The sequence below is a fragment of the Arachis ipaensis genome, chromosome B07, assembly GCF_000816755.2.
Source record: "Arachis ipaensis cultivar K30076 chromosome B07, Araip1.1, whole genome shotgun sequence".
Taxonomy (NCBI): Eukaryota; Viridiplantae; Streptophyta; class Magnoliopsida; order Fabales; family Fabaceae; genus Arachis; species Arachis ipaensis.
The window spans coordinates 316,910-341,854 of NC_029791.2; the positions used below are offsets into that span (position 1 = coordinate 316,910).

Below are 24,945 nucleotides of genomic sequence, written 5' to 3' on the forward strand. Positions count from 1 at the left end.
GGGTTCCTGGAAATTAGAGATGAGCTCAGTTCAATTCTAAAGAACATTTTATTTGAAATTCAGATGCGATGATTATTACCCGCCAACTTCAACTTGCGACTTACGAGCTTTATGAATATGATCCTTCCACTTCTCCCAGCTCTCTCCACATTTCTTTCTTTGCTTCTTCTTCACTTTACACACCCCATGCGCTGCCTCTCCAGTCTTCCTTTTTTTTTTCCTTCAGTTTTATTTCCAAACATAACTTACAAATTACTTTTTCAGTTTTTTACGTAGTATTTATAATTTTTCTGTAAAAAACAATTGGAAAATTCAGTGTGCAAAATAGTTATTATTTTGACTAATTTATATTCATAATTATTATTATTATTATATTATCACATATGTTAATAAATAATTAAAAGAATAAGTCACCAAAAAAAAATTAAAAGAATAAATTGATTAATGTGGTCATCTCTATTAATTTACGGATTATTATAATTTTCTTTCAAAGAATTTTGAATAATAGTTTCTAGACATGCTTTGAAGATATATTGGTGTGTTTTTTAAAACAAATAAACCTGTACAAATGTTATTCAGTTGAGCTGATCTACTGCATGTTATCCGTTGAATCCTTCTTTAGGCTTTGTTTGGTTGGAAGGAAAGAAATAAAAAGGAAAGAAGAGAAAGGAAAGAAATTGAGAAGAATTTTATTTTCCTTAGATATGTTTGGATGAAAGAAAATGTGGAGAAAGGAAATAATATATAATGTTATGAAAAGATAATTTTATCCTTAGATATTTTAAAATATAAAGTTTGATCTTTCACATTTGACTGGTTTTTCTCTCATATTTCTCTTGGTCCCACCTATGAAATAAACGGTAAGAGATCAAATTTTACTCTCTAAAGTGAAATTCAAAATTTCGAGGATCCAATTCCGTTAATGACTAGACCAAAAATTCGAGAAAGTGAAATGATGGGCCAAAGAACAAAGTTATGGAAACAAAACTTGTCAAGGGAGTCCAAAATCAACAAAGAAGTAAGAAGGAGAAGGTTAAAGAAAAAAAAAGGGTAGAAATAAGAGAAAAATCGAAGGAACAGTAAGCCCAAAAAACACACGAAGGAACAGTAGTTACAAAAACAAGTATAAAAAAAAAAGAAGAGGAGAATAGATAGATGAGGGGCTCACTGGTCCCGGATTGGTTGTGCTTGTGCAGCTGGGATAGTCGACGAGGGACTGAGGCATAAAGATGAGATCTGTAGCGGTTGCAATAAGTATATAGAGTTGGAATTCGCTCTTCTCTAATTCACAACTCTTAGTCGAAAATGGAGTACAGGAAAATCAGGGATGAGGTGCTTTTAATATGTAGCCGAGAAATTTGCTATCACATTTCTTCCATTCACTCAATAATAAACTAGAGTTGATTTGACGCACCTTTGTGTTGTAGGGTGATGATAAGGAGACCGGCATCGAGGACGTTGAGAGTTTACGTGAAAAATCGGTTTTGTTGTCCGGTGCAGGTGCATAACTATCTTCTCTTCTTCTGTCTTATATTGTGTTGGTTGGATAATTAGATGTATTGTGTTTGCAACTTCACCATTGGAATAGCTTTAACCTCTTTTCCCCTGTTCACTGTTTTGCAGTCCTAGACAACCGTTTGGCCTCCGTGGGAGAAACCAAAACCGATAGCCACAGGGCGAAAGCAAAGTGGAAACTCAAGTCTGACTCCTGCTCCCACTCTCCGTTATCTTTCTGTTCAGTTATTGTTCGATTTCTTAATCCTCATCCCATTTCTCTTGATATAGGTCAGTTGTTACACTTGCATTGACTATTCTTACTAGTTCGCAAGCCATTCTAATCGTTTGGTCCAAGAGAGCTGGCAAGTACGAGTATAGTGTAACCACCGCAAACTTTCTGGTGCGTATAGATCTCATCTCTATGCAGTATGCACTCATTCCATTGATTCACTTTCTGCTTGATAACCCGAGTTGTGGCATTTGACCAATACATGGCTCCTAATTTATTGGTAATCTTTTGGTTATAGGTGGAGACTTTAAAATGTGCTATATCCCTTGTGGCCCTTGCAAGAATATGGAAAAAGGAAGGTGTCACCGAGGACAATCGGTTAGCATAATCCTTTTCCCTTAAGTTTTTTTATCTGATTGTGAATTTAGTGCAAGATTTTGGGTTATGTTTTACATTCTGTTGATGAAAAGGGAAAAAAGTTTGGATAACTAGTTAAAGAGGTGGAATAAGGTTTTTCTTACATTGAAAATTTGAGTGACAACTTGCATTTTGGCCATTTACAAGCAAGCACAAAAGCACAAGGTAACCAAAGTACATGTTTCTACGAACTCATAATGTTACTTTGGAAGCTGAAGCATTATACTGAGAGTTTGGGTTGTATTCCTCAGGGCGAATCTTTACTACATTTCGATATTCAAGGATGGAAACAGGTCAGGCGACCTATTAGCCTGTGGCTTGCTAAAATATAGAAGCAGGCTCAGGCTTTTTGAAAAGCCTGTTTATCTTAGCAACCTAGGCCTAGGTTTGCGGAAAAGCGAGTAGGCTTGCTGGCTGTCCTGGGCTTGTTTAGATTTAGAAATGTATATAAATGTAATGTAATTTAATCTACTAAACGCTTGTTAGACTTATCTAGCCTATTTTAGGCATTATGCATACATTTAGCCCATTTGAGCTTTAGTCTTGCATTGTGTGCAGTAAAAAAAATCCTCGCCACGAAGCCTTTACCCTCCTTAATGGGACTTCAAGTAAATTTGGGCAGGATTAATTCTTAGTAGTAGAACTTGGATGCCAATGATTCAATTGAGAGAAAAATAATAAATATACTTTTTTATTGTTAGTCAATATGTTTTTCTAAATGAGAGATTTATCTAAGCATTATGACTTCTGTATGTGTTTCCTTTTCTGATGAGAGATTTTTCATGTTGTCTGTTGTTGGAGAATGAATTTGAATAAGTCGTTGTATATTGTTTCTTGCATCTAGGTTGAGCACCACATTAGATGAAGTTATAGTGTATCCCATTCCAGCAGCACTTTACCTTGTCAAAAATTTGCTTCAGGTTGGTGATGCATGTCTATGTTTGTTATGGTCACAATTGATTATTATGTAACTTTGATTTTGCAACAGATACCTTCCAAAATCTGATTGTATTTACTCTTCAATTTTATGGCAGTATTACATTTTTGCATATGTAGATGCTCCTGGCTATCAGATATTAAAAAACTTGAATATTATCAGTACAGGTGTTCTCTACCGAATTATACTCAAGAAGAGGTAGCTTTTGTTCTTTATTTTCAATATAAAAAAAATTGTTGTCAATTCTCATTTCATTATCATAATCTTTTGTTAAGGATTGAGGCAGTGTTTTGTTTCCACAAGTTTAGTTTATTACTTAATACTAATGGCTTAGTAAAATAATAATTAATTTTATTGATCGTATTGCCCTGGGGCTGCCTATTGTTGTGTTTTTATTTGCATTTCAGGTTAAGTGAGATTCAATGGGCTGCTTTTATTCTACTGACTGCTGGTTGCACTACAGCCCAGTTGAATTCAAAGTAAGACTACTCCAAGTCTGACATGTGGCCATCACTTCCATACTAATATATTATAATGTTCTTGTGGTACTGCTGTAAAAATGGCCCCCTATCTACAAGCTGTAATGTAACAAACAAATGTATCTGATTGAAGTGCTAGTGAGGAAGTTGGTTAAGATTGAGAGAAGAATAAAGGGATGAGAGATAGAGTTAGGTGTGGAATCATTTGGTAATTGTAGAGATTAGAAGAGCTCCAACTCTTCCTAGTTCCTATCAGTTTTGTATACCTACTCTTTGCCAAATTCTCAGGTTCCTCAGCACATTCTCTAGAATCCTCACAAGACTATTCTATTGATCTAGGTGTAATGTGTCTCTCTACAAAAGAGAGCAATAACCTTTTTAGATTTATTTTCCATTGTGTAAGTTGCTTGATTACTTTTGAAATTGTCTTTTTGGCAATTTGAATAGCATTGCTTTATCCATATTTTTTGGATTACTTTCCGACAATTAGTTTCAGAGACTTTGAAGCAGCAAAACGAGGAATATTTGGCATTGGCGCATATCTGATACTTTCGGTGTTTACGAGGTAATTTTATTATTCAATCCAAAATTCAGTCGGCAGAGAATAAGTTTTTTGAGCTCTATAACTTCCCATTTTGTGATACATTTAACAATATTGGCAGGCTATTATTAAGAAGCGCCCTTCACGAAACATAAACGTTCAGAACTTCTGGCTTTATATCTTTGGCATGGGCTTCAATGCTATTGCAATACTGGTTCAAGATTTTGATGCTGTGATGAACAAGTAAGTCTACTGTTCTTTCAGACTTTGGTTTTGTAGTTTATGTTGATTTTTCTACTTTTTCACCATATTGATTCTCTTTAAGGAATTCATGTTGAGGAGAATCTTTTCTCGTGAAAAGGGACAAGACATGCTCATAATATATATTGTGATCATAAAGTCATCAAGCATTATAACAGGAGAGTTATTGTAGTATTATGAGGCTTAGAATGAGCTCATCAATAATGCGTGTATTTCCCATATTCAGGGGATTCCTCCATGGATATTCGCCCATTACTGTTCTCATGATTTTCAATCATGCACTCAGGTAAAAATTGTTAATTGATGTTCTCTTGTAAAATTTCTTCAACTCGGGGAGTTTTACCTGGATTACCACCGACAGTTATGTATCTTGTCATTTGGAGTCATGTCCATTATATGTCTCTTCAATTTTCAACTGTTGCCTCTTTTTAGGCTATTTTTTCGTTTTTCATGTTAAATTTGTCTCTTCACGTCTGTGTGTCTTGTGAAGCAAATGGAAGCAAAAGTTATCATTAAAAGCAAACTACTATTTTTACTTATGAAAGTTCAAGACACTCACAAATGACAAATCTATCATGGATGAACAAAGCTAGCCTTGTAACCACAAAAGACGAGTTAATGACCATTTTTACCTTAAAAATTCAGAATGTTGAAAAACTTACCCTTGAATGAAATTAACGGTTAGGTACATTTGGGTAGTTTTGTCACATGGAGATCTTCTTTTGCGGGTTTAGCTTTGTTCTTTCATGGCTAGATTTGTCAGTTTTCCTAAATTTTCATTGTGCGTAAGTGTCATATTTATATTGTTTGTGCATCCAGTGGAATTGCTGTATCGATGGTGATGAAGTATGCTGACAATATTGTGAAGGTACGATGATGGTATAAGACTGCCTATTCTTATTCTATGATTATATTATCCACTAAATATTTAGAAGCAACAGTAGAACTTAACAGTTCCATGAGTTTAATTGTGAATCACTTTTAGGAGAATGCCAGGGATCCTGCAATATTATATAACTTTTATTATCACTTTTTCTTCCAACACCACTTTATCATTCACCACTTTATCATTATTAGCTTAGCACCACAACCTCGGTACCTCACCCTTCATCGGTGGCTACTCTTTGGCAGGTGCCAGAGGCCAAATATCTGGCGGTCACTCACCAAAAGTTAAAAAAATTTAAAATATAAAAATAATACAATTAGGTTAAACATTCAAAATTAAACTTCCAAACCTAACACATTGAGAGAGGGGGAGGGCGGTGGTGAAATCCATGGATGCAATGTGTAGCAAGTTGTAAAATGAAGAGAGAAAAAGTTTTGTTCTCCAGAGACAGAGAATGAAGAATGGGGTTGGTGGCATGAGGGGGTTGAGAGGAAGTGAAAGAAGAATAGGAAGATGAAGATGAAGATGAAGAAGAGGCTAGGACAGAGAGTAGAGACTGAGGGGTGATGATGAGGGAGAGAAAACTAGTTTCAAAATAAAAGGGAACAATTGGTTAAAATTGGCTATTAAAAAATTGGTTCTTAATATTTTTTCTACTTGAAACCCCAAACCACACTGCTACTTCTACTACAACCCAAAACTGAACTACATGATTTCTTATGTATTGAATGTTCAAATTTGTCTAATAATAAACTATACATGATGAGGTATGCCACATCAAGTTTCAGCCTGTCGTGTCAGCTTTTAATCGTGACAAATTAACGGCATGGACCAAAAACCAATAATTTAAAATTCTTTTGGACAAAACAAAACCAATTCTATACCTATTGTCTAGAGCTGGGTCATGATGTGTGTTTTATATCACATGTAATAATCTATATGGGGGCTTACAGTTGTTTTGTTTGATTTATTTGGACATTATAATGCCTTTACAAGTGCCAATTTGCCAAATGATAGATATAGCCTATGAAGTGGAGTTCAATTGTATGATTAAGTTTCCAATTTTTGCATAGGTGTACTCTACTTCGGTGGCAATGCTTCTTACGGCAGTAGTTTCTGTCTACCTTTTCGGATTTCATCTCTCCCTTGCATTTTTCCTTGGTACAACGTAAGTTGCTGCTATATCCTCAATTTTTCTAACATGACGTGGTTATGCTTTGATTTGTGAGCACACCAGGTTTTTTATTTTTTTTCCCCATCATATCAACAATTGAAATTAAATTGTTAAAATCTTAAGTGCTTTAATGGCTTTGGCTCCTAATGTAACTTTAGTATGCACAAAATTTTATTAGCTCTTTTTATTTTTTTGTGCTTTGTTTTTTTGTTTTTGATGTTGGGCGTAACCATTTTCTTTGTCTCATCGCTTGAACTTAAACTTCTTGTTATGTTTGCAGTGTTGTCTCTGTTGCGATTTATCTGCATTCTGCCGGGAAGATGCAAAGATAGCGGTAACTACCACCTGGTTCTTTTGACCCCATTTCATATTCATACATTTTCAAATTGTTAATTAAATATCATAGTAGTGTATATTTTGACGAGTTTAATTTTCATGTATGGACATTGTAAAACGTTTTACATAGTCATGCAATTACAATCATTATCATTCACGTAGTAAATGTAAAAGAGTTATTTTTGCTAATGTGACATTTATATGATTGGATGCGCCTGTAAAACGATTTTACACTGATAGTGTATTAAAATTAAATTCATATTTTGACATATATGTCTAATAAATATATTTCACTCAGGCTATATTTGGCACACCGCTTAAATTAGAGGAAGGGAAAAAAAATTAAGTCAGCCGTATATCACTTGGGAAAAGTTTTCTAATTTAAAGGTAGTTTGTTCAATGTCCTTATCAAGAGGTGGGAAAGAGAGATATGCCATGTGAGTTAAGGTTTATTGGCAGTTATTACTTTAATTAACCCTCACATTTAGCAAAGTAATGGGAGAACATTTAACTTCTCCCCAAGTTGGGTCGGATACTGATTTTAAGGATCCGTGTTGTAGGTTGTATATCAAATACAAAGTGGGTTGGCTTATGTTGCGTAGGTCCAGGAATGAACAATTTTTTTATTTGAAAAAATAAAATGTATGATATAATTAAAAATATTATCAAATAAAAAATGACTTTAATATTAGTTATACTTTCTAGGAAGTGTTATCAGTAGTCAGAGCAGAATTCATCTTTTGTTTGAATTTTTTTTTGTCATTGTTTACGCCAGAGTTGGATCAGGAGCCTGAATTAGTTGCGTGCCCATTTAAGTTGGATTGCATTGATATCTCAATTCTCTACCCTCATTGTGCCATCCTCTGCCATTGGAGTGGTTGTTTGAAAGCTCTTATCCGTCTCTTTTTCATTGGTGCATTACAGGCTATTAAAATCATGCTGTTTTTATTTTACAGGCTATTAAGAAATCATGCTGTTTTTATTTTGGAATAAAAAATATTGATTTAAAATGTTGACAAAGTTATACATGAATTAACAAAATTAGTTTGATTTTATAAAAAAAAAAGTAATTTATCCAGTTAAATTAAATACAAATCAATATTACTCAAATAGAATAAATGAAGAGTGGTTATATTCGAGTCTTATTTTTATTCTATATAAATCATTACCAGGCGTAGAATTTTTTGAAAATACACATAAATAAATATAGGCTATCATAGTTATGTGTATCGTAGTTCATGTGAAGAACGAAATAAATAATAAATTGCTACAAAAGATAGCGGTTTACGAACAAAAAACTAAGAACAAAAACCGCTACATGATATCGCGGATCATGAAGAAAACTAGGGCCAAAATCCACAAGCATCAATTGTGGTTTATGGAAAAAAAATGAAGAAAACTATAACGAATTGTAGTGAATTACTTGAAAGATGCTATATAAATCGTCATAGTTGGCCACAAACTATTCGTTTGGGCCATTTTCAAAGTTTGAATTTGGAGACTTTTCAGAAAACATCAAGGATCAAATACGAGTAAGGTCGAAGAAAACCACCGTCTGATTCTCTCAGTAGAAGGGATGGAACTCTCAAGAGGAGAGACAAATTAGAACTCAATTACTCAAGGTTCTATCTCCGCGATTTAAGCAACTTGACAACGAGTAATGAGGAGAAACATCGATTTACTAGAAATAATACAAATCTACGGTGCAATGAGTTGAGCTTATTCAAATTTAAATTCGACTCATTTATTTTATGAGTTCAAGTTTGGTCACTAGCTCACGAATTTAGCTTATCGAACTATTAACGAGTCTAGTTCGAGCTAGTTCATGAGTTGGCTTGACTCACTTCCAGTCTTAGCGATAGCTCTGCCTAATTTCTTTGGCGGGAGGAGCTTGGAGGCGACTATGCAAGATGCTACTAACGAAGGGAAGGGAATTAGGGTTCAGGGGTTCACCGTTTTCTTTTTTTTTTATTAGTGAACAAAACGACGCCGTTTGATGAAAAAATCTGAAAACTAGTTGAGTTTCAATTCGGTTTGACCGGACGGTTCTCGACAGGTTCGACGGTCTAATAACAATTTTTAGAAATGGCGGTTATAGCTTTTGACCGAATCGGAATCCTTACCGATTCACAGTTCGACCGGTTCGATCGGCCAATTCAAACCGATTTTTAGAACCTTGCAAAATACATATAGTGTGAAAAATTTGGTGCACAACACAAAAAATTTTGATTCACAACACAAAAACTTTTGATGAACAACATAGAAAATTTTGAAAGACCACAATTGATTCACCCAACCAACAAAATATATTCGCAGCAAAAATTTATGTGCTATGTCAATAAGTTCCTGTGCTCTCCAACAAAATTTTCTATGCTAAAAAAACATGAAGACGGAAAAGCGGTGACGCATCAACGTTTTTTGTTGTTGTTGGGCTTGTGCTAACTTAGTTAAACTTGGTTACAAAAACGTTTATATGTGTAAAAATGTCATAATCAATTAATACTAAATAAAATAATATTGGGTTATTTGAACTGATTTTTTATTGTCTCAATCTATATTATAATTATGATCGGGAGGACCAAATCCCCAAAGTGATTCTGGAGATACACAACGTTCACTATTTTAGTCCCTTAAATTCAAAATTCACTATACTGGTCTCTAAGATCCAATCAACTTCGAGCACCATATTGATTTCTGGATCTTTTCTAGTGCTGAATTAGCAAGTGCAGTGTTGAATATTCTCTGACTTGCCACTCTACATAGAGGACTAAACAATGTTGTTTTATTTTGGCGCTTAAACAAGACAAAAATGGAGTTAAACCCCAAATTGGTCCATGAGATTCACAAAATGCATCGATTTAGTCCCTGACTTCTCAATTACACCAATTACGTCCTCCAAATTCTAAAAAATACATCAACATGGTCCCTCTTGAATTTTCCGTTCATATTTCTTGTCGGCGGGATGCTAATCATAAAACTTTTTTTATTTGATAAATAATGAATGATTTGATTATATAAATATACAACTTTTAGAAAACTTAAATTAATATTGATGTCTTTAACGTAACACAAGTGTTTTCGAACTAAATATAAATTTTAAAAAACGTAAAGCTGTCATAAACTATGTACTCTAAATTTATAGATATAATTCAAAAATATATGTTTCATTAAATTTTTAATTAGGTCTCTATTTTTTGTTTTCGATTGACTCCATATATCCTATCAGATTTTGTAATTATAAATTTATAAAACTACTATTAAATAAAATAAATATAATAATTACCAAAATAAATAATTTAAAAATTATTTACCGTTTTAAATTTCAGGGTCTTATTTCGTTTACAGTGTAAATGAGATGGCATTGCGCGTATCTCGTTTACACTGTACACGAGATAGGACACGTCAGTTGCTACGTGGGTATCTCGTTTACACTGTAAATGAGATATGACTTGTCAAATTAATAATTTTTTAATTAATATTTTAATAATATTTTATTATCATAATAATTCAAGTTTTCCAAATTCAACCGTCTTCTATCTATCTCGTTTATACTGTAAGCGAGTGTGCTTCTGTGCAATCATTTGGAACATATGGCTGGAACGCAACCGGAGGATTTTTCAGAACAAAGGGAAAGGGGTTGAGGAGATTATCAACTTATCCTTTCTGAATTATAAGGAGTGGCTAGGTGCTGACCCTTTCTGTTGTTGATGGCAATGCCGGAGATGACAAAGGGATTTCTATGTTGGCTTTTATTCTAGTCTTTTGCTTTGCTTTACTTTTTCCTTGATACATTCCTTGCTCCACTTGTTGTGTTGAGCTTCTCATTCAAAAAAAAAAAAAAAAAAAAAAAAAAAAAAAAAAAAACATTTTTAACAAAAGCAATTAAGTAACATTAATTGTATCAATAATCATGTATATTTACTTACAAGTAATTTTTTACCAATTTTTATCAAATTATGACTATAGTTAGACCATATACGTCTATAAATAAACTTTGATTAATTTTTTTTTTCATGTTATGCAAAACTAATAAAATTTTAAAAATTTTTACTATTGTATTAATCGCAGCATGTTCATAACATCCTCAATACCTTTTTTATCTTTATAAGCTATTGCCATGTAAAAATATTTACAACTTTTTTTTGCTAAAAATTTATGATTCAATTTTTTATCTACAATTTTTTTATTTTTTGTTCACCAACTTATCTACAAATTTTTTTTAAAGATACTCTCACAAAATAAAAATAACACTTGTTAATTTCTTATACAAAATGTAAGAAAAATTTAATATTATACACAATAATTTAGAGATTAAATTTTGAATTTGAATGTTTATTTTTTTAATATTTATTGTTGGTAGTATTTAATATTATTTATGCATACTTAAATATTTAATAAAAATTAATTAATTACAATCCCAAAATTATTATTTTTCTTTGACCCAATTTTTTTGATCCAATACAACAAAAATATATCTGTAATTAAAATTTTATTAGTATTAATATTTAATTGCAAAAGATAAAATCTGAATTTTGATGTATTTGTCTTGTCACATCTAATCAAAGCAATAATAGCAAGAGATAGGTATCACTCCTAAATCTATGTCACGTTAGTTTCCTCAAGTGTAGAAAAAAAAATTATTTCTACACCATAGAATTCACCTTAACAAAAATATTTCAAACATATGTGATGATTGGTCAGGGAATAGAAGTGGCAAACCAACCATATCTCCACTTATGAAAAGTTAAGAAAAATTTATTACTTTCAAGTAAAAACGTGTCCATGATGAGAAATTGCGAGAATTAAAGTATAAACAGTCTTTGGTAGTCTCTGGACAAACAATCCAAGGTAATTTCGACTTCACACAACTGAAAAACATGAAGGAACTCCCACCCAAGCAAAGGTTCCTGCCAAAAGTACATAATATGCATTAGAAAGCAATTATCTTAGTATGTTTTTTCCCCAATTGTTCGAACAAAGGCAGTCACCAATATTAAAGTATGTGCTAGAACCTACCGAATCAACCATAATTTACATCTACTCCAGTGGAAAGCCATGAGTACAGGGTCAAAGTAACAAACTCCTACCATCTTCAACAATAAGTTGAAATTGAGTATATACCCAAAATCGCCCCTGAAATTTGCATCGTGCCACAAATTAACACCTAAAATTTCAATTAACTGAATCCGATCTCCCGAATTCCAATTTGTGTCTCGTGTTAATCCCTTAGTTTATCTCCGTTAACAGCACTGATCTTTTAGACTGAAGAAGTATACTAGTCAATAAAACAAATCACAAATCAAATCATGCAAACCAATAATGTACAGGCTTTTTGAAACAGGTATGCTTCCAACATGAGAGACTGCCCCATACGTTCTGTTCTTTGTTGATGTATATATATATATATATATATATACTTGTAGTAGACTTTGGTTAATCTGGTTATGTATTTTACTTCCTCCAAGAGGTTTTTTATGTTGTAAAGTGGCCCGGTTTATTTATTCTTAGATAACTTATTGTTTGTTCAACAACCTAAGCGAAAAAAGACCTCATGTAAATTTATTTTAAAAAAAACGACAAAAAAGGAATAAATAGAAAAATGTTTGGCAACCGGATGGATGTTTCTCCCAAAATAACTATGGTCTCTCAGGAAAAGTAATTAAGAAAAGAAAATTAGTTGTAGAACAAGTTACCAACTCCATTTATTGGCTCATGATCTCATTGTTGCTCGTTTACAGCTACTATTTTTTATGAAACTTTTCTGTCTGTTCAGCTAATGTGAACAAAAATTATGGTCCTATGATAACAGCAAACCCAATTTAATCCACAAAGAGACACCTACGAAACTAACATTCTCTAATCCTAATCAAGTAAAAGCGTGAACAATCCCGTAACCCTAATGAATTGGAACGCCAGAATATTGATAACGAGAGCAATTAATCAATCAGGAATGAGGAATGAATCCGAAAAACCCTAGATCAGGGAGAAGCAGAAACCTGGAATGAATCAGGCATTGGCGGTTTTAGGGATGACGGGAAAGGCGGCGCCCTTGGATTGGGAGTGATTAAGGGAGGCTCGTTCCTTGATCTTCTGCATCTGAAGCATGCGCTCCATGAGGAGCTCGTACTGGCACTTCTCGTAGGAGTGACGCTCGTTCTCGCACTTCCATGGAAGGTAGAGCTCGGCCTGGCGGCACTTGTTGAGAGGGATGAGGAGGTGTGCGCACTGGTCCCTGTATGCAAGGGGAACCTTCGCTTCCACCATCTCCTCCTGCGTCGCTATCATCTTCTTTGATGAACCGGGAACCTCCATCTCTCACTCTCTCTGCACGATCACTTTCACTGCTGCTCGCTATCTGCGCTTCCTCCCTGCGCTTCCTCCCTTGAAAAATCAGTTGAAACAAGCAAACAATTATTCAATCAATTATTCAATCACTATATCAGTTCACACTTCACAGTTCACATAAAAATAATTATTCAATCACTATATCACTATATCAGTTCACAGTTGAATGACTTGAATCAGAGTTCACAAAACTTCACTATATCAGTAAACCACATATCAGATATCACTATAAAAGAGACAATGGTTGCAGAAGGGGACAGAGACACCGACAGACAGAGACAAAGACACCGAGAGAAGCAAGTATGTATACCTCAAAAAACCCCTCATGTAAACAATGGAAACAATGTTTATTCACGATGAGTTGCTTGCAAGAAATTAAAATGTGCATATACACAGATAGAGTAGGTAGAAAGAGATGTAGAGAGTAGACTAAAAGAGTTTAATTTGGTGATTAAACTGCAGAATTCAACAAAGTAGCAAGACCTCTTCTGCAATTAAGCTCATCGTAATCACTGAGCTAAACTTTCTCAAAACATAACAATTATCAAAATTTATCACAATCTAAACTCATATCTAACAAATAGCTCAAAACTTCAGGCCATCAACACACACCAACACAGGCAACAAAGATCAAACAAATCATCAAATTGCTGTGTGTAATAGTAACAATGCATGTTGCAATTGCTCAGATACATTCTTTTAACTTTGACAAAAACTTCGTTCAACTCAAGAGAGGGATAATAAATCTTGAATCTTCCTCAGCAAATCCAAATCAGCCATAATAGTAATCCTAAATTGTACCTTCTGATTTGGCAACTAATAAAAAAAACAGAAGAAAAAGTTCAAAGTAAAAAAAAATAAAATTAACAACCCAACCAAAGAATCAAGAACAACCCAACCAAAGAACAAATCAGAATCAACAATAGGGAGGACGACGGAAGAATAAAAATAAATCAGAATCAAACCAACAATCAAAATTAAAAAGTTCAGAATACAAACAGATCAGAATCAAAATCAAACAGAGGCTCCATTACAGATTCAAATGCAAGGAAGGATGACGGCGCTGGAAACGGAGAGCTGGCGACGGTGGAACAAAGCTTCGCGACGGAGGCAGGAAGCGAACCCGGCGACTATGCTTCCACTGCTGAGAGTCTGAGACGTTAGCTGAGTGAGGGACCGAGTGAGCTTCGAAGCTCCAACCAGCGACGGCGTCAGGAGTAGTCCGGCGACTGAACGAAAGGGAGGGAGTGAGCTCGCCGGCGTTGAGAGGAACGGCTAGCTCGAGGGTGATGGGAAGGACGAGGGAGGGTCTGCTGCTGCACCGTTGGAGAGAGTGTTGGAGTGAGTTAGGGTTGGTAACGGGTAAGGTTGGGGGTTACTGAATGCTAAACGGCGCGTTTTGAGCGTTTTTGGGCAAAGTAAAAAATCCGATCGGGTCTCGGTTCGGTTCGACTGACCGGTTACTGACCGATTTAACGGTTTAATAACGGTTTTCATTTTTTTCGGTTTTAACATATAATCGAATCGTATTTCTCATCAGTTTGCAGTTCAATCGATTCGACCGGCCGATTCAAATCGATTTTTAAAAAATTGATTTTTTTCTTTGACTTTTCCATTCAACCAAACAAAGAAAAATAGTTATTTTCCTTCCAATTTTTTTTCTCTCTATTTCCTTCCTCCCATTTTCCACTCAAACAAACACTCTTAGTGATAGTTAAAATATTAGTTGACAATAGTAAACTAAAAGTATATTTTTATAAAATTGACCACTACCAAATTATGGCATCGTGTGGATTAAAATTGAATTTTAACAAAAATAAAACAGAAACATGTAATTTACAAAAAAAAAAAAGTGCTAGTATGAGATTCATAAAAAATAAAAAATATTATCTACCATCATTAATTTCGAATGATCATGTAAACAAATAAAAAAATTTGTTGAAACTACACTATAGTCTACAATACAGTCTCTATGGGAAGATACTTGGGAGTTTCTTGTTGTAGAAGTTGATTCCGAATGGAACTCAAACGGAATTAATTATGGCAATGGTTGAATTGAAGAGTCTAAGTCGCAGGCTAAGGATGACATGGCCCGTTAAGATTCTCGAGCAATGAGCATGACGCTATCACGACTCATGATGTATTTGTTCGTGTAGAAAGGCTATGGGTATTTCAGTCATTTGTTATTATTAATTTTAATTATATATATATTTTATAATTAAAATTAACAATTAAAAATATTTAAAATATCGATATACCGCACTTAAAAATTTTCGGTTTGTATATATAGTGTGCTGCTTCCGCGATGGAACCATTCCCACCCATGACATGAGAATTGAGACATCAGTAACAGACAAATTACGTATGCATCCCCACATATCTATAATACATGCATTCTTGGAAGAAGAAGAAGAAGAAGAAGAATAATGGAAGAAAATCTCAATATTTCTACGTGCTCTTGCTTTTCTATTATAATCTAGAATCTCATATATATAACAGTGATTATGTTAGAATATATCCTAATAACGCTCTTTATGATGGTAAATATATTAGAATTAATCTGTTGCTCCTAGTAACCTACCTTTTCAATCTATAGAATTACACACTTGTGTTTTTTGTCATCATAATAATATAAAATACATCAATAATTACTCATCAAGTATAATATAAAATTTGGTCTGCGCCAAAATTTTCTATTAATATGTTATTCGATTATCTCTACTCCAATATCCATAAAATAAATCTCCAATCAGCTCACTTTTTAAATCCACCTAATTACTAATATTAACTATGAATTAAGTTTCATACACTATTAATATAAAAGAGTTTTACATAAATAATTAATTATGTTTGCAATTAAATTAAACCCAACATAATATGAAAACAACATTTGTATTTTGTATTTTTTTTTTAAGTAGTTTCTCATCTAATCATTTTTAGCATATATTCTCTGACTTATCTTAACAAACTTTTCGTTCTCAGGTTAATGCTGCAATTTAACTTTAAAAGTGATGCGCTTCAGTGTTGATAAATAGAAATGTTGGGGAAATAAGTAACTTTGATTAGTCCACTAAAAACAAAAATAAAAGAAAGCATTTTGAATTTGTTAAAGTTAATAATACATGTTTGGTTTATTTTGGTTTTAATATAGTTATCTTATTTGGAATAGTTGTGAAAATGAATTACTAATTGATATTATTTGTTGGTGTGTGGGCCATGGGCACGTGGGTGTGGAGATGAAGGGCTAGGATGTTGCTTGTGATGCATTAGGTTGAAGAAGGAAGAAAGTTGAAAGTTGAAGGCACCATAAATAATCCACTGAGAGATTCACATTTTCCATTCGAACAAAAGTGAGCAAAGGGACCAAGTCGTATAGCTTCCATTCCATGACCATGAGTGACGCCAATGAGTGGCTCCAATTCTACCACCAACAAAACATCCCACCGCCACCTAATAATTCTCTCCTTCCATCTTCTGTTTCCGACGCAACAGCCGTCGCAACCACCTCCCCCCAACTTGGGGTCAACCCGGAGGCCCGAGTGTCCAAGCCCATCCGCCGACGCTCCCGGGCTTCCAGGCGAACCCCCACCACCTTGCTCAACACAGACACCACCAACTTCCGGGCCATGGTGCAACAGTTCACGGGCGCACCTTTTCCGGCAACTCCGTCAACAGCATCGGGTTTCCCGAACATGGGTTTGGCGTTTGGGTCCCGGTCGGTTCATGTGAACCCAAATGGGCTCATGTTAGCCCCTTCTGCCTCCAGCTTGCAGCAGCAGCAGTACATGCATATGTATGGTGGTAATAACAGCATCATGAGCAGCCAAGTTGGAGAGAGAGCTCCTCCGAATGTTAGTGGAGAGATGATGGGTCAGGGTGAGGGAGGGCGTTTCTTCCCAGCTACTTCTTCTTCTTAATTTGCAGTGAGCTCCGTCTCCATCTCCAGTAGGAACAGGGGTTGGAGGGGTTGCTGCTTTCTTCCCTCAGATAGTGACATAAAGCAGGCAATTAGGTGCTCTAACTTGGCGATTATTGTTGACCAACCCCTCTCCCTTGTTTATGTCTATTACTATTCATTATTATAATATTATAGGCATTAGGCACTAGGTTCATACACACGCAACCTTACTTACCTTCTTAATTCACTTCTTCTTTCTACTTGTCTTTTCTTTTATTTTATTTTATATACACGCCTTTTTGGGAGTTTTTTCCTCCTTAGAATGGACACATGATAGATACAGTATCTCCTTTTTCATTTTATTTAGTGTGATTAACTTCTAGATCCTTTGTTGCCGTGACATCCTCCTAGACTTTTCCCTTTTCTTTATTTATTTATTTATCTATCTATCTTTTTTCTTTTCATGTAATCTGTCTGTTTCAATATAATTTTTTCTTTGTTCAAAGTTAAACTAGTATGCCTGCCTACCCAAGGTGTGAAATGAAATTGCTTGCAGGGGATTTATAGACATGGATGCCACCGATTGTCAGAAATGTCCTTTACGTGAGTTGACTTGCTTCTTTCATATACAGTATCTTCCTGTGCGTTATATACAGCTAGAACTATAGGATGAGAATGTGGAGCAGCAGCCGCCATCGCTAGTAAGTAGTAACATACAAAATTAGCGCTAATGGGACCTTATACCTCGGGAATTAAGAAGCTTCTCTTTTCCTTGCAAGTCTTGGACCATTGAAGTGGTGTCCGATTAAATGGTCTGTGTTAAGTCTTGGACCATTGAAAAGGTGAGCCCACGCACCAACTTAATTCTAGGCTTCTAGCTCAGACCAAAAAATTAAATACCCCGAATGAATGTTTAACAGTTAACGCTTAACACGAACAAAATTCACATTGTTTCTGTACTAAGCATATGCACAAACAACATTTTCCATGTATACCAGCACTCCACAAGCAAAACTATGTTTAAAAAAACCAGCAAAATGGAACTCCGAAGCATGTTCCACAATCATCGTAAATTCGTAATACTCTTCAAAATATTCTTCTTCGCTATCATCATCATAGTAAGACTCATCAGAATCGACATTCTCACCATCCTTGCCATTAGAGAGAGAGAGAGAGAGAAGCTAGCTAATAGTTCGCTAGTAGCAAAAGAATTGTCGCATTTACCCCCTAGGTTAACTCACCATCTTATGACAACCTTCTTCAAACATCTCAAGAAATCCAGCAACCCGAACCATTCATTGCGTACATACTGGCAGTCTTTTTAATAATTCGGATCTGATAACAAAGAATATATTATACTTTTCTATAGAGAAAAACACATCCTATTAACCATGGATAAATATTGAAAGGAGAATGGTCAAGTCCATGGCACTGCAGTGATGCAGTCTGCAAGTAAGGCTTGAACCCATGTAGATCGCTATCCACAAAGTGAAAACCTTTATTAGGTTCAACACTACCTTATAATCAAGAAACCCGCTTTAATTTTGCTTCTAGAAACTATGTATTTAGTTCTCTGTTTTACAAGAAAAACTACCATCAGGCCGGTCTTTTTTCTGAATCGCTTTTAACATTTGGAGTGTGAACATAGCAATGTTAGGATAGACAGTTGTTAGTTCCTGATTGTTATTGATGAGGGCTTTGAGGAAAGAGTTCAACAAAAGCAAGAATGGAAATCTAAAGTTTGATGTGTAAAAGTAGAAGTAGTACTCTTGAAATGATATAAATAATATCGTAGTGTCTTGCGCAACCCTGGAGTGTGAACCAAAACACACGAGAACGTGTTGCAACTATCATTTGACCGCTACAATAATTTTCACATAATGTGGTCATAAAACCCAAATACCTGGGTTTATTTTGTCCTTGGCTTCCGCTGCATGTCGACATATTTCAACATCAAATGGACACTTAGTTTGTTGGCAATGGCATCATAACCGTACATCTCCTATGTTGTAGCTACCTAGGTAGAAAATATATTTCTTTACTAAATAGCATACACATAATGAATTCACAATTGCACACGATATATATTTCATGAATTCTTCTGATCTAATTTTGTATATTCAGCAATCACAGTTAGTCAAGAGAATGATTAATGAACCTCTCTCTTTCTCACTCTATTTCTCTCTCTATATATATAGATATAGAAACCGTACACAGTTCATCAACATCTATCTGGTCGAGCTGGAGAGTACTAACATACACCACGCATCAGAATCCTCTCCTGTCCATTAAGTTGATCTTCAATTCGTTCTATCTGTTGTTGAATCATCGAAAGATGAACAAAGGTTTTGGAAAGAATTGGTTGACAGTAGGTGTATTATTATTTCTGTGGTCAATTCTGGTGATTCCAAGCTCAGTTGTGGGGGAGTGCACATGCGAAGAGGAAGAGGAGAATGAAGGTGGTGAAGAAGCAGCAGTGGCTCTGAAATACAAAATAACAGCTTTGGGTACGATTCTGGTGGCAGGTGCAATCGGTGTAACCATTCCAACGCTGGGGAAGATCAAAAGGTTCTCTGCCTTGAGTCCAGAGAGGGATTTCTTCTTCTTGGTAAAGGCGTTCTCAGGAGGGGTAATATTGTCCACTGCTTTTATACACGTCTTGCCCGATGCTTTTGAGAAGCTAACATCTCCCTGCCTCAAGGAACATCCGTGGGCAGATTTTCCTTTCACGGGATTCGTGGCCATGTTATCTGCAATTGCTACGCTCATGGTTGATTCTCTTGCTACTGCGTATTTTGGTCACACTGGCAATGGCAACATCTCCCAAGACAAGATAGAGGAGGGAGTAGATCACGTGCATCTTCATACACATGGAACTCATGGTCATTCTCATGGTTCCACTTCTTCGTCAGACTCCACACAACTCCTTCGTCATCGTATTATTTCTCAGGTAATCACGCACTTGTTTATTTTATCCCCAAATTTAATAAAGCAGACTAATATGATTATTTTGATGAATAAATGACTATTTGTACCCATGATAGATGAAAACGCTGACATTTGTATTTATGATAGCCTGAAACTAAAGTTATACCCATGATCTGAACTTGGTTCGTGGGAATCCGATTCTAGGTGTCACTCCCTCCCTTATCTTCAACCCCTCTTTGCTCGAATTGACCCAAAGTCCCGGGACATAAACTTGGAAGAATCTAAGAGCCTCACCTCTCGAACAGAGTCAAGAAAACCCATGGAGCTCGAGACCTCTAAGCTGGTGGAGGTAACAACCCATTATAATGCCATAGACATGGCTAAAGTTCTTGAATTTTATCCACCTTCTCGTTAGACCAATTCCTATACTTTTCTAGTTCTTATAATCCTTCGGAGTAAAAAACTCAAGGCAACGAATTCAAAGAGACTTGCTTTTATCCAAAAATGGAAGTCCTAATTCTCGAAAAATCTACTAGTTCTACCAAAACAATATGTGATTGAAACAAAAATAAGAACCATATTCAGTATTTCACACAACCATTCTCATCGGAGAACTCATAAATGAGAGAATCCAAATCCAAAAACTAAAAACAAAATCTTTGCAATAAAGGGTATCAATATATAGTATTAGTTCACACAGATAAAGCATGAGTTCTCATTCATTCCAGCACCATCGCCGTCAACCTCTCCTCCTCCGACTCTGATGCCGTCAACCAGAGCCTCATCGAGGAGACCAACCGCATTCTCGCTGAGATCCGCTCTGACTCCAACCCCGACGACAACGACACCCCTTTCAGTTCCAACGCCACGGCTGCCTTCTCCCTAGGCCCCAAGATCTCCGATTGGGATCAACAACGCCAACAATGGCTCCAGTAAAACCCTGAATACCCTAATTTCGTGAGAGGTAAAGCTCGAATCTTGCTCCTCACTGGTTCACCTTCAAAACCCTGTGACAACCATCTTTGGATACTCCATTCCGCCGTAAGGGAAACTCGACGACAGCACCAAAAGATCAAACCTTTCCTAGTCGTATTTTCTGAAGAGCTTGGAAGGGATGCTGAGGATTTGTGGGTGGGTTTTGTTGCAGATTTGTGGAGGAAAGAGCCGTTGGAGTGCGGAAGAAGGGGAGGTGGAGAAGGTGAGGATGAAGGAAGAGTGGTTGAAAAGCACGAGAGTGAGGAGGGTGTTCTTGATGGGGTCAGAGGTGGTGGGGAGGGAGAAGAGGATGGCGTCGGCGTGAAGGGCAGAGTGGATGGTGAAGGAGCGAGTGTTGAGGAAGAAGGGACCAGAGTGGGGTTTGGAGAATGAAGAGTGCGGAGGCGTGAATGGTGGAGAAGGGGAAGTCGAAGTGCAGAGTTAGAGAGAGAGAGAGTGTGTGAGTGAGAGAGAGAGGTTGAAGGTAAGGGAGGGAATGCCACCTAAGATCGGATTTTCACTAACCAATCCAAGTCAGAGCACTTTTGTCACACGGAGAGCATCTATCATAGATATAACTTTAGTTTCAGGCTATCATGAATACAAATATCAGCGTTTTTATCTCTCATTGATACAAATGGTCATTTATTCTTATTTTGATAAACTGAATGTAGGTGTTAGAGCTAGGAATTGTGGTTCATTCTGTGATAATTGGGATCTCGTTGGGAGCAAGTGAGAGTCCAAAGACCATAAAGCCTCTAATTGCTGCCTTAACTTTCCATCAATTCTTTGAAGGCATGGGCCTTGGTGGCTGCATCTCGCAGGTAGATATAGCTATTTTTTATTTTTGTTTTTATTTTCACTAAATTTGTTTGTCCCTAAGTCTATTTATTTATGTATTATGTTATGGTCAGGCAAAATTCAATAGAAGAGCAGTTGTAACAATGGCAGTGTTCTTTACATTGACAACACCAGTTGGAATAGCGATTGGGATAGGGATTAGCAACGCATACAAGGAGAACAGCCCAAGAGCACTGATTGTGGAAGGGGTCATGAACGCGACATCTTCCGGGATATTAATTTACATGTCTCTCGTGGACCTGCTCGCAGCAGATTTCATCAACTCAAGAGTCCAACAAAGTGGCCGGCTTCAGTTTGGAGCTTATACTTCTCTTCTACTTGGAGCTGCTTGCATGTCTATTCTAGCTAAATGGGCTTAAACACCTCCATCTTTTTCGTTTTTGTGTAATGCCAACTGCATCCAATAGGAACAATTTCAAAAAATTAATACGACAAATGCTTTCGTTTAATTATGATTACGGTAATTATGATGTGGATTAATTGACAAGTCTTGTTCTTGGGTTACCCTGTGTTCTTGTTGAGTTTGGCCGGTGTATAGTTCGTCCGTCGATGAATGTCTTTAAACTTCTTCTCGTCGGGATGAGTTATACGTCGGCAAGGAGAGAACAAGAGCGTGGATACCTGCAAAAGACACTCCAACGCTCAAGTCAGTAAGTGTTTAAGAGGTATAAAAATAATTCTATGAATATAGAATGTAAGACATGAAATAGAAGTCATCATGAGTTGTAAATTATAATAATTCTATGAATATAGAATATATCTAGAATGTCTCTAGAATATATCTAGAATATGTATAGAATATATCTAAAATATGTATAGAATGTATATAGAGATTGGTGCCTTTTACAGGCATAGAGTTGATGAATAGAATTGATGGTATGACCGTTGATCATTAAGTCAGAATAATGATCATTAAGTCGGTAATGAATGTGTCAGTTACAGAATGAATGATAATTAAGGCCGAGTTATAACTCATAATGCACAATAAAGACCGAGTTATAAGGTGACGGATCATAGTCCCCAAGCTTTGTCTGCCGATCATATGATCCAGGCTAAGCTTAGAAAATAAAATGATTTATAAATCGGTTAAAAGATAAGTGAATAATGATATGGTGAGCCCCAAGCTTAGTCGGGTTATTATGTCGGCACTTATTCAAAAAATAATTAAATGATAAGAGTCATTCAATCAAGATAGTTGTGTGGGGGATACTTTTCCGCTTAAGAACAATTTTAGCATTTAATTGTATGTGAACTGAAAAGTTCAGAGATAGATATCCATTGACGGAATCGATTGTATGATCCGAGGATATAATGGTTAATTGTCTTGGGAATTTTTCCGACCCACAACAACTTATTGATAAATTTCTCGTTCAAAACAATTAGTTATTGAATATGGTCATATGACATGAATAAGATAAATTGAGAAAATGAATATGTCTAAAATCACAATATATATTGAGTAATATATATTGTAAAAGTAAAATAGTTCAAAGTAAAAAAAATATACCTTGAAGTTGATAATTATAGAGAAGAAGACGACATATATGAATGTCATACATGCCAAATGTAAATATCTGAATTTTGTTTTATAAGACATGCTTTAATTTGATAATAAAGTAATAAAATAATTAGTCATTTAATGATATAATAAATTTTGTTTAGCTATGAGATATATTTTTTGTGCAAAAATAATAAATTTGCATATTTGTAGTTATTTTTTGCTTAACTTTCTGCACTAATCATATAGCTAATAACATAAAATTTAATAGCATAAAGTGAATAGTATGACAGTTATATACAATTGATATACAATTAATTTTGGATGGAATTCAATTTTAAGATTTGAACTTATCATTACTATCATTTAATTGTATAAATGAAATCACTAAGTAATAATAATATAGTATATAATGAAATAAAAACCTAATTGACATGGTTGTTATATGTCATTATTGTATATGACATATATTGAAGTTTGAATATAACTAATAAATTAGTAAATATTAATTACACAAAATATAAATGCAAAAGTATGTTGAATAAAATATATAATTTTACTTGTGTAAGTAGAGAACTTTAAAAAATAAAGCAAAATTGATAAGTGAGTTTGTGCTCGATTTGATTGAAAACCGAGTTTGTTTTTTGTTTGATTGAAAGCCGAGTTTATTCTCGGATTGGTTAATTGATCGATTATAAGATGTGAAATATTATGATACTTAAAAGTGAAGCAATTTGAATGTATAAAATATAAACCTTATAAAAAGTTACGACAGATTAAAATTTGATAAGAGGTATTAAATAAAATCTTAAACAAGATTGTTGAGATTGGTTCAAAAATTTGAATGTAAATCAAGTTTTATAAACCTAAGTGAAGTAGGAATTATTTTACTCATCCCCATAGACGGCGCCAATTGTTCTTGCTGAGTTTGGCCGGTGTATAGCTCGTCCGTCGATGAATGTCTTCAAGTTTCTCCTCGTCGGGATGAGTTATACGTCGGCAAGAAAAGAACAAGGGGGTGAGTACCTGCAAAAGACACTCTAACGCTCAAGTGAGTAAGTGTTTAAGAGATATAAGAATAATTCTATGAATATAGAATGTAAGACATGAAATAGAAGTCATCATGTGTTGTATATTATAATAATTATATGAATATAGAATATATCTAGAATGTCTCTAGAATATATCTAAAATATGTATAAAATGTATATAGAGATTGATGCCTTTTACAGGCATAGAGTTGATAAATAGAATTAATGGTATGACCGTTGATCATTAAGTTAAAATAATGATCATTAAATCGATAATAAAGATGTTATTTACAAAATAAATAATAATTAAGACCGAGTTATAACTCATAATGCATAATAAAAATCAAATTATAAAAGAACGGATCTCCCTGCTTGTATGTCTTAAAACCCATACTCCCCAGTCCCAGCCATATATCGCTTTCTTTCCCGTGTGTCACTGTTCCATTCCATTTAGTCTTTGTTGTTGGACTAAAAGGTAGTCTAGCTATAGCAATAAATTTACAATGATGTTAAATGTATATTCAAATCAACTATTAAAATTAATTATTAATATAAAATATATATTAAAAATAAATTAAATATTATTTATATATAAATTATTTTTAGTAGTTAATTTTAATATATAAATAATATATTTTAATAAATTGAAAAA

At 34.9% G+C, this 24,945-nt stretch overlaps 5 protein-coding genes across 11 annotated transcripts in view; 3 read left to right on the forward strand and 2 right to left on the reverse strand.

Moving 5' to 3' along the window:
• Nucleotides 1-256, reverse strand: part of LOC107608710 — a 4,959-nt gene extending 4,703 nt beyond the window's left edge. For all 4 annotated transcript variants that reach the window (XM_016310416.2, XM_021106806.1, XM_021106807.1 and 1 more), the window contains exon 1: nucleotides 80-256. The gene's annotated coding sequence lies outside the window, so the exon portion shown is untranslated. The remainder of the gene's footprint in view (nucleotides 1-79) is intronic.
• LOC107606405 (CMP-sialic acid transporter 4) lies at nucleotides 1,141-7,022 on the forward strand. Its single transcript, XM_021106704.1, has 15 exons — nucleotides 1,141-1,332; nucleotides 1,428-1,500; nucleotides 1,624-1,699; nucleotides 1,786-1,897; nucleotides 2,025-2,104; nucleotides 2,988-3,063; nucleotides 3,178-3,278; nucleotides 3,488-3,561; nucleotides 3,848-3,898; nucleotides 4,007-4,124; nucleotides 4,209-4,343; nucleotides 4,588-4,647; nucleotides 5,181-5,229; nucleotides 6,321-6,415; nucleotides 6,702-7,022. The coding sequence occupies exons 1-15, from the start codon at nucleotides 1,306-1,308 to the stop codon at nucleotides 6,751-6,753; spliced, it is 1,179 nt and encodes a 392-aa protein (XP_020962363.1). The 5' UTR covers nucleotides 1,141-1,305; the 3' UTR covers nucleotides 6,754-7,022.
• On the reverse strand, nucleotides 11,339-14,502 carry LOC107609432 (NADH dehydrogenase [ubiquinone] 1 beta subcomplex subunit 7). Of its 2 annotated transcripts, XR_002350936.1 has the most exons (4): nucleotides 14,137-14,502; nucleotides 12,754-13,138; nucleotides 11,774-11,890; nucleotides 11,339-11,664 (listed from the first exon to the last, which is right to left on the reverse strand). XR_002350936.1 is itself a non-coding variant. In XM_016311413.2 (3 exons), the coding sequence occupies exon 2, from the start codon at nucleotides 13,067-13,069 to the stop codon at nucleotides 12,764-12,766; it is 306 nt and encodes a 101-aa protein (XP_016166899.1). In that variant the 5' UTR covers nucleotides 13,070-13,138; nucleotides 14,137-14,502; the 3' UTR covers nucleotides 11,343-11,664; nucleotides 12,754-12,763. The 2 variants fall into 2 exon arrangements, 1 of the variants encoding a protein (XP_016166899.1); XM_016311413.2 differs by lacking the exon at nucleotides 11,774-11,890 and having other exon boundaries at nucleotides 11,343-11,664.
• Nucleotides 16,298-17,203, forward strand: LOC107608011 (VQ motif-containing protein 22). The gene has a single exon (XM_016309904.2). It carries the CDS (start codon nucleotides 16,489-16,491, stop codon nucleotides 17,017-17,019), a length of 531 nt encoding a protein of 176 aa, XP_016165390.1. The 5' UTR covers nucleotides 16,298-16,488; the 3' UTR covers nucleotides 17,020-17,203.
• Nucleotides 17,563-22,216, forward strand: LOC107609998 (zinc transporter 5-like). Of its 3 annotated transcripts, none has more exons than XM_021106809.1 (4): nucleotides 17,563-17,842; nucleotides 19,199-19,950; nucleotides 21,578-21,727; nucleotides 21,818-22,216. In XM_021106809.1, exons 2-4 carry the CDS (start codon nucleotides 19,336-19,338, stop codon nucleotides 22,121-22,123), a joined length of 1,071 nt encoding a protein of 356 aa, XP_020962468.1. In that variant the 5' UTR covers nucleotides 17,563-17,842; nucleotides 19,199-19,335; the 3' UTR covers nucleotides 22,124-22,216. The 3 variants fall into 3 exon arrangements, with proteins under 3 accessions (XP_020962468.1, XP_020962467.1, XP_016167548.1); XM_021106808.1 differs by lacking the exon at nucleotides 17,563-17,842 and adding an exon at nucleotides 18,594-19,021; XM_016312062.2 differs by lacking the exon at nucleotides 17,563-17,842 and having other exon boundaries at nucleotides 19,072-19,950.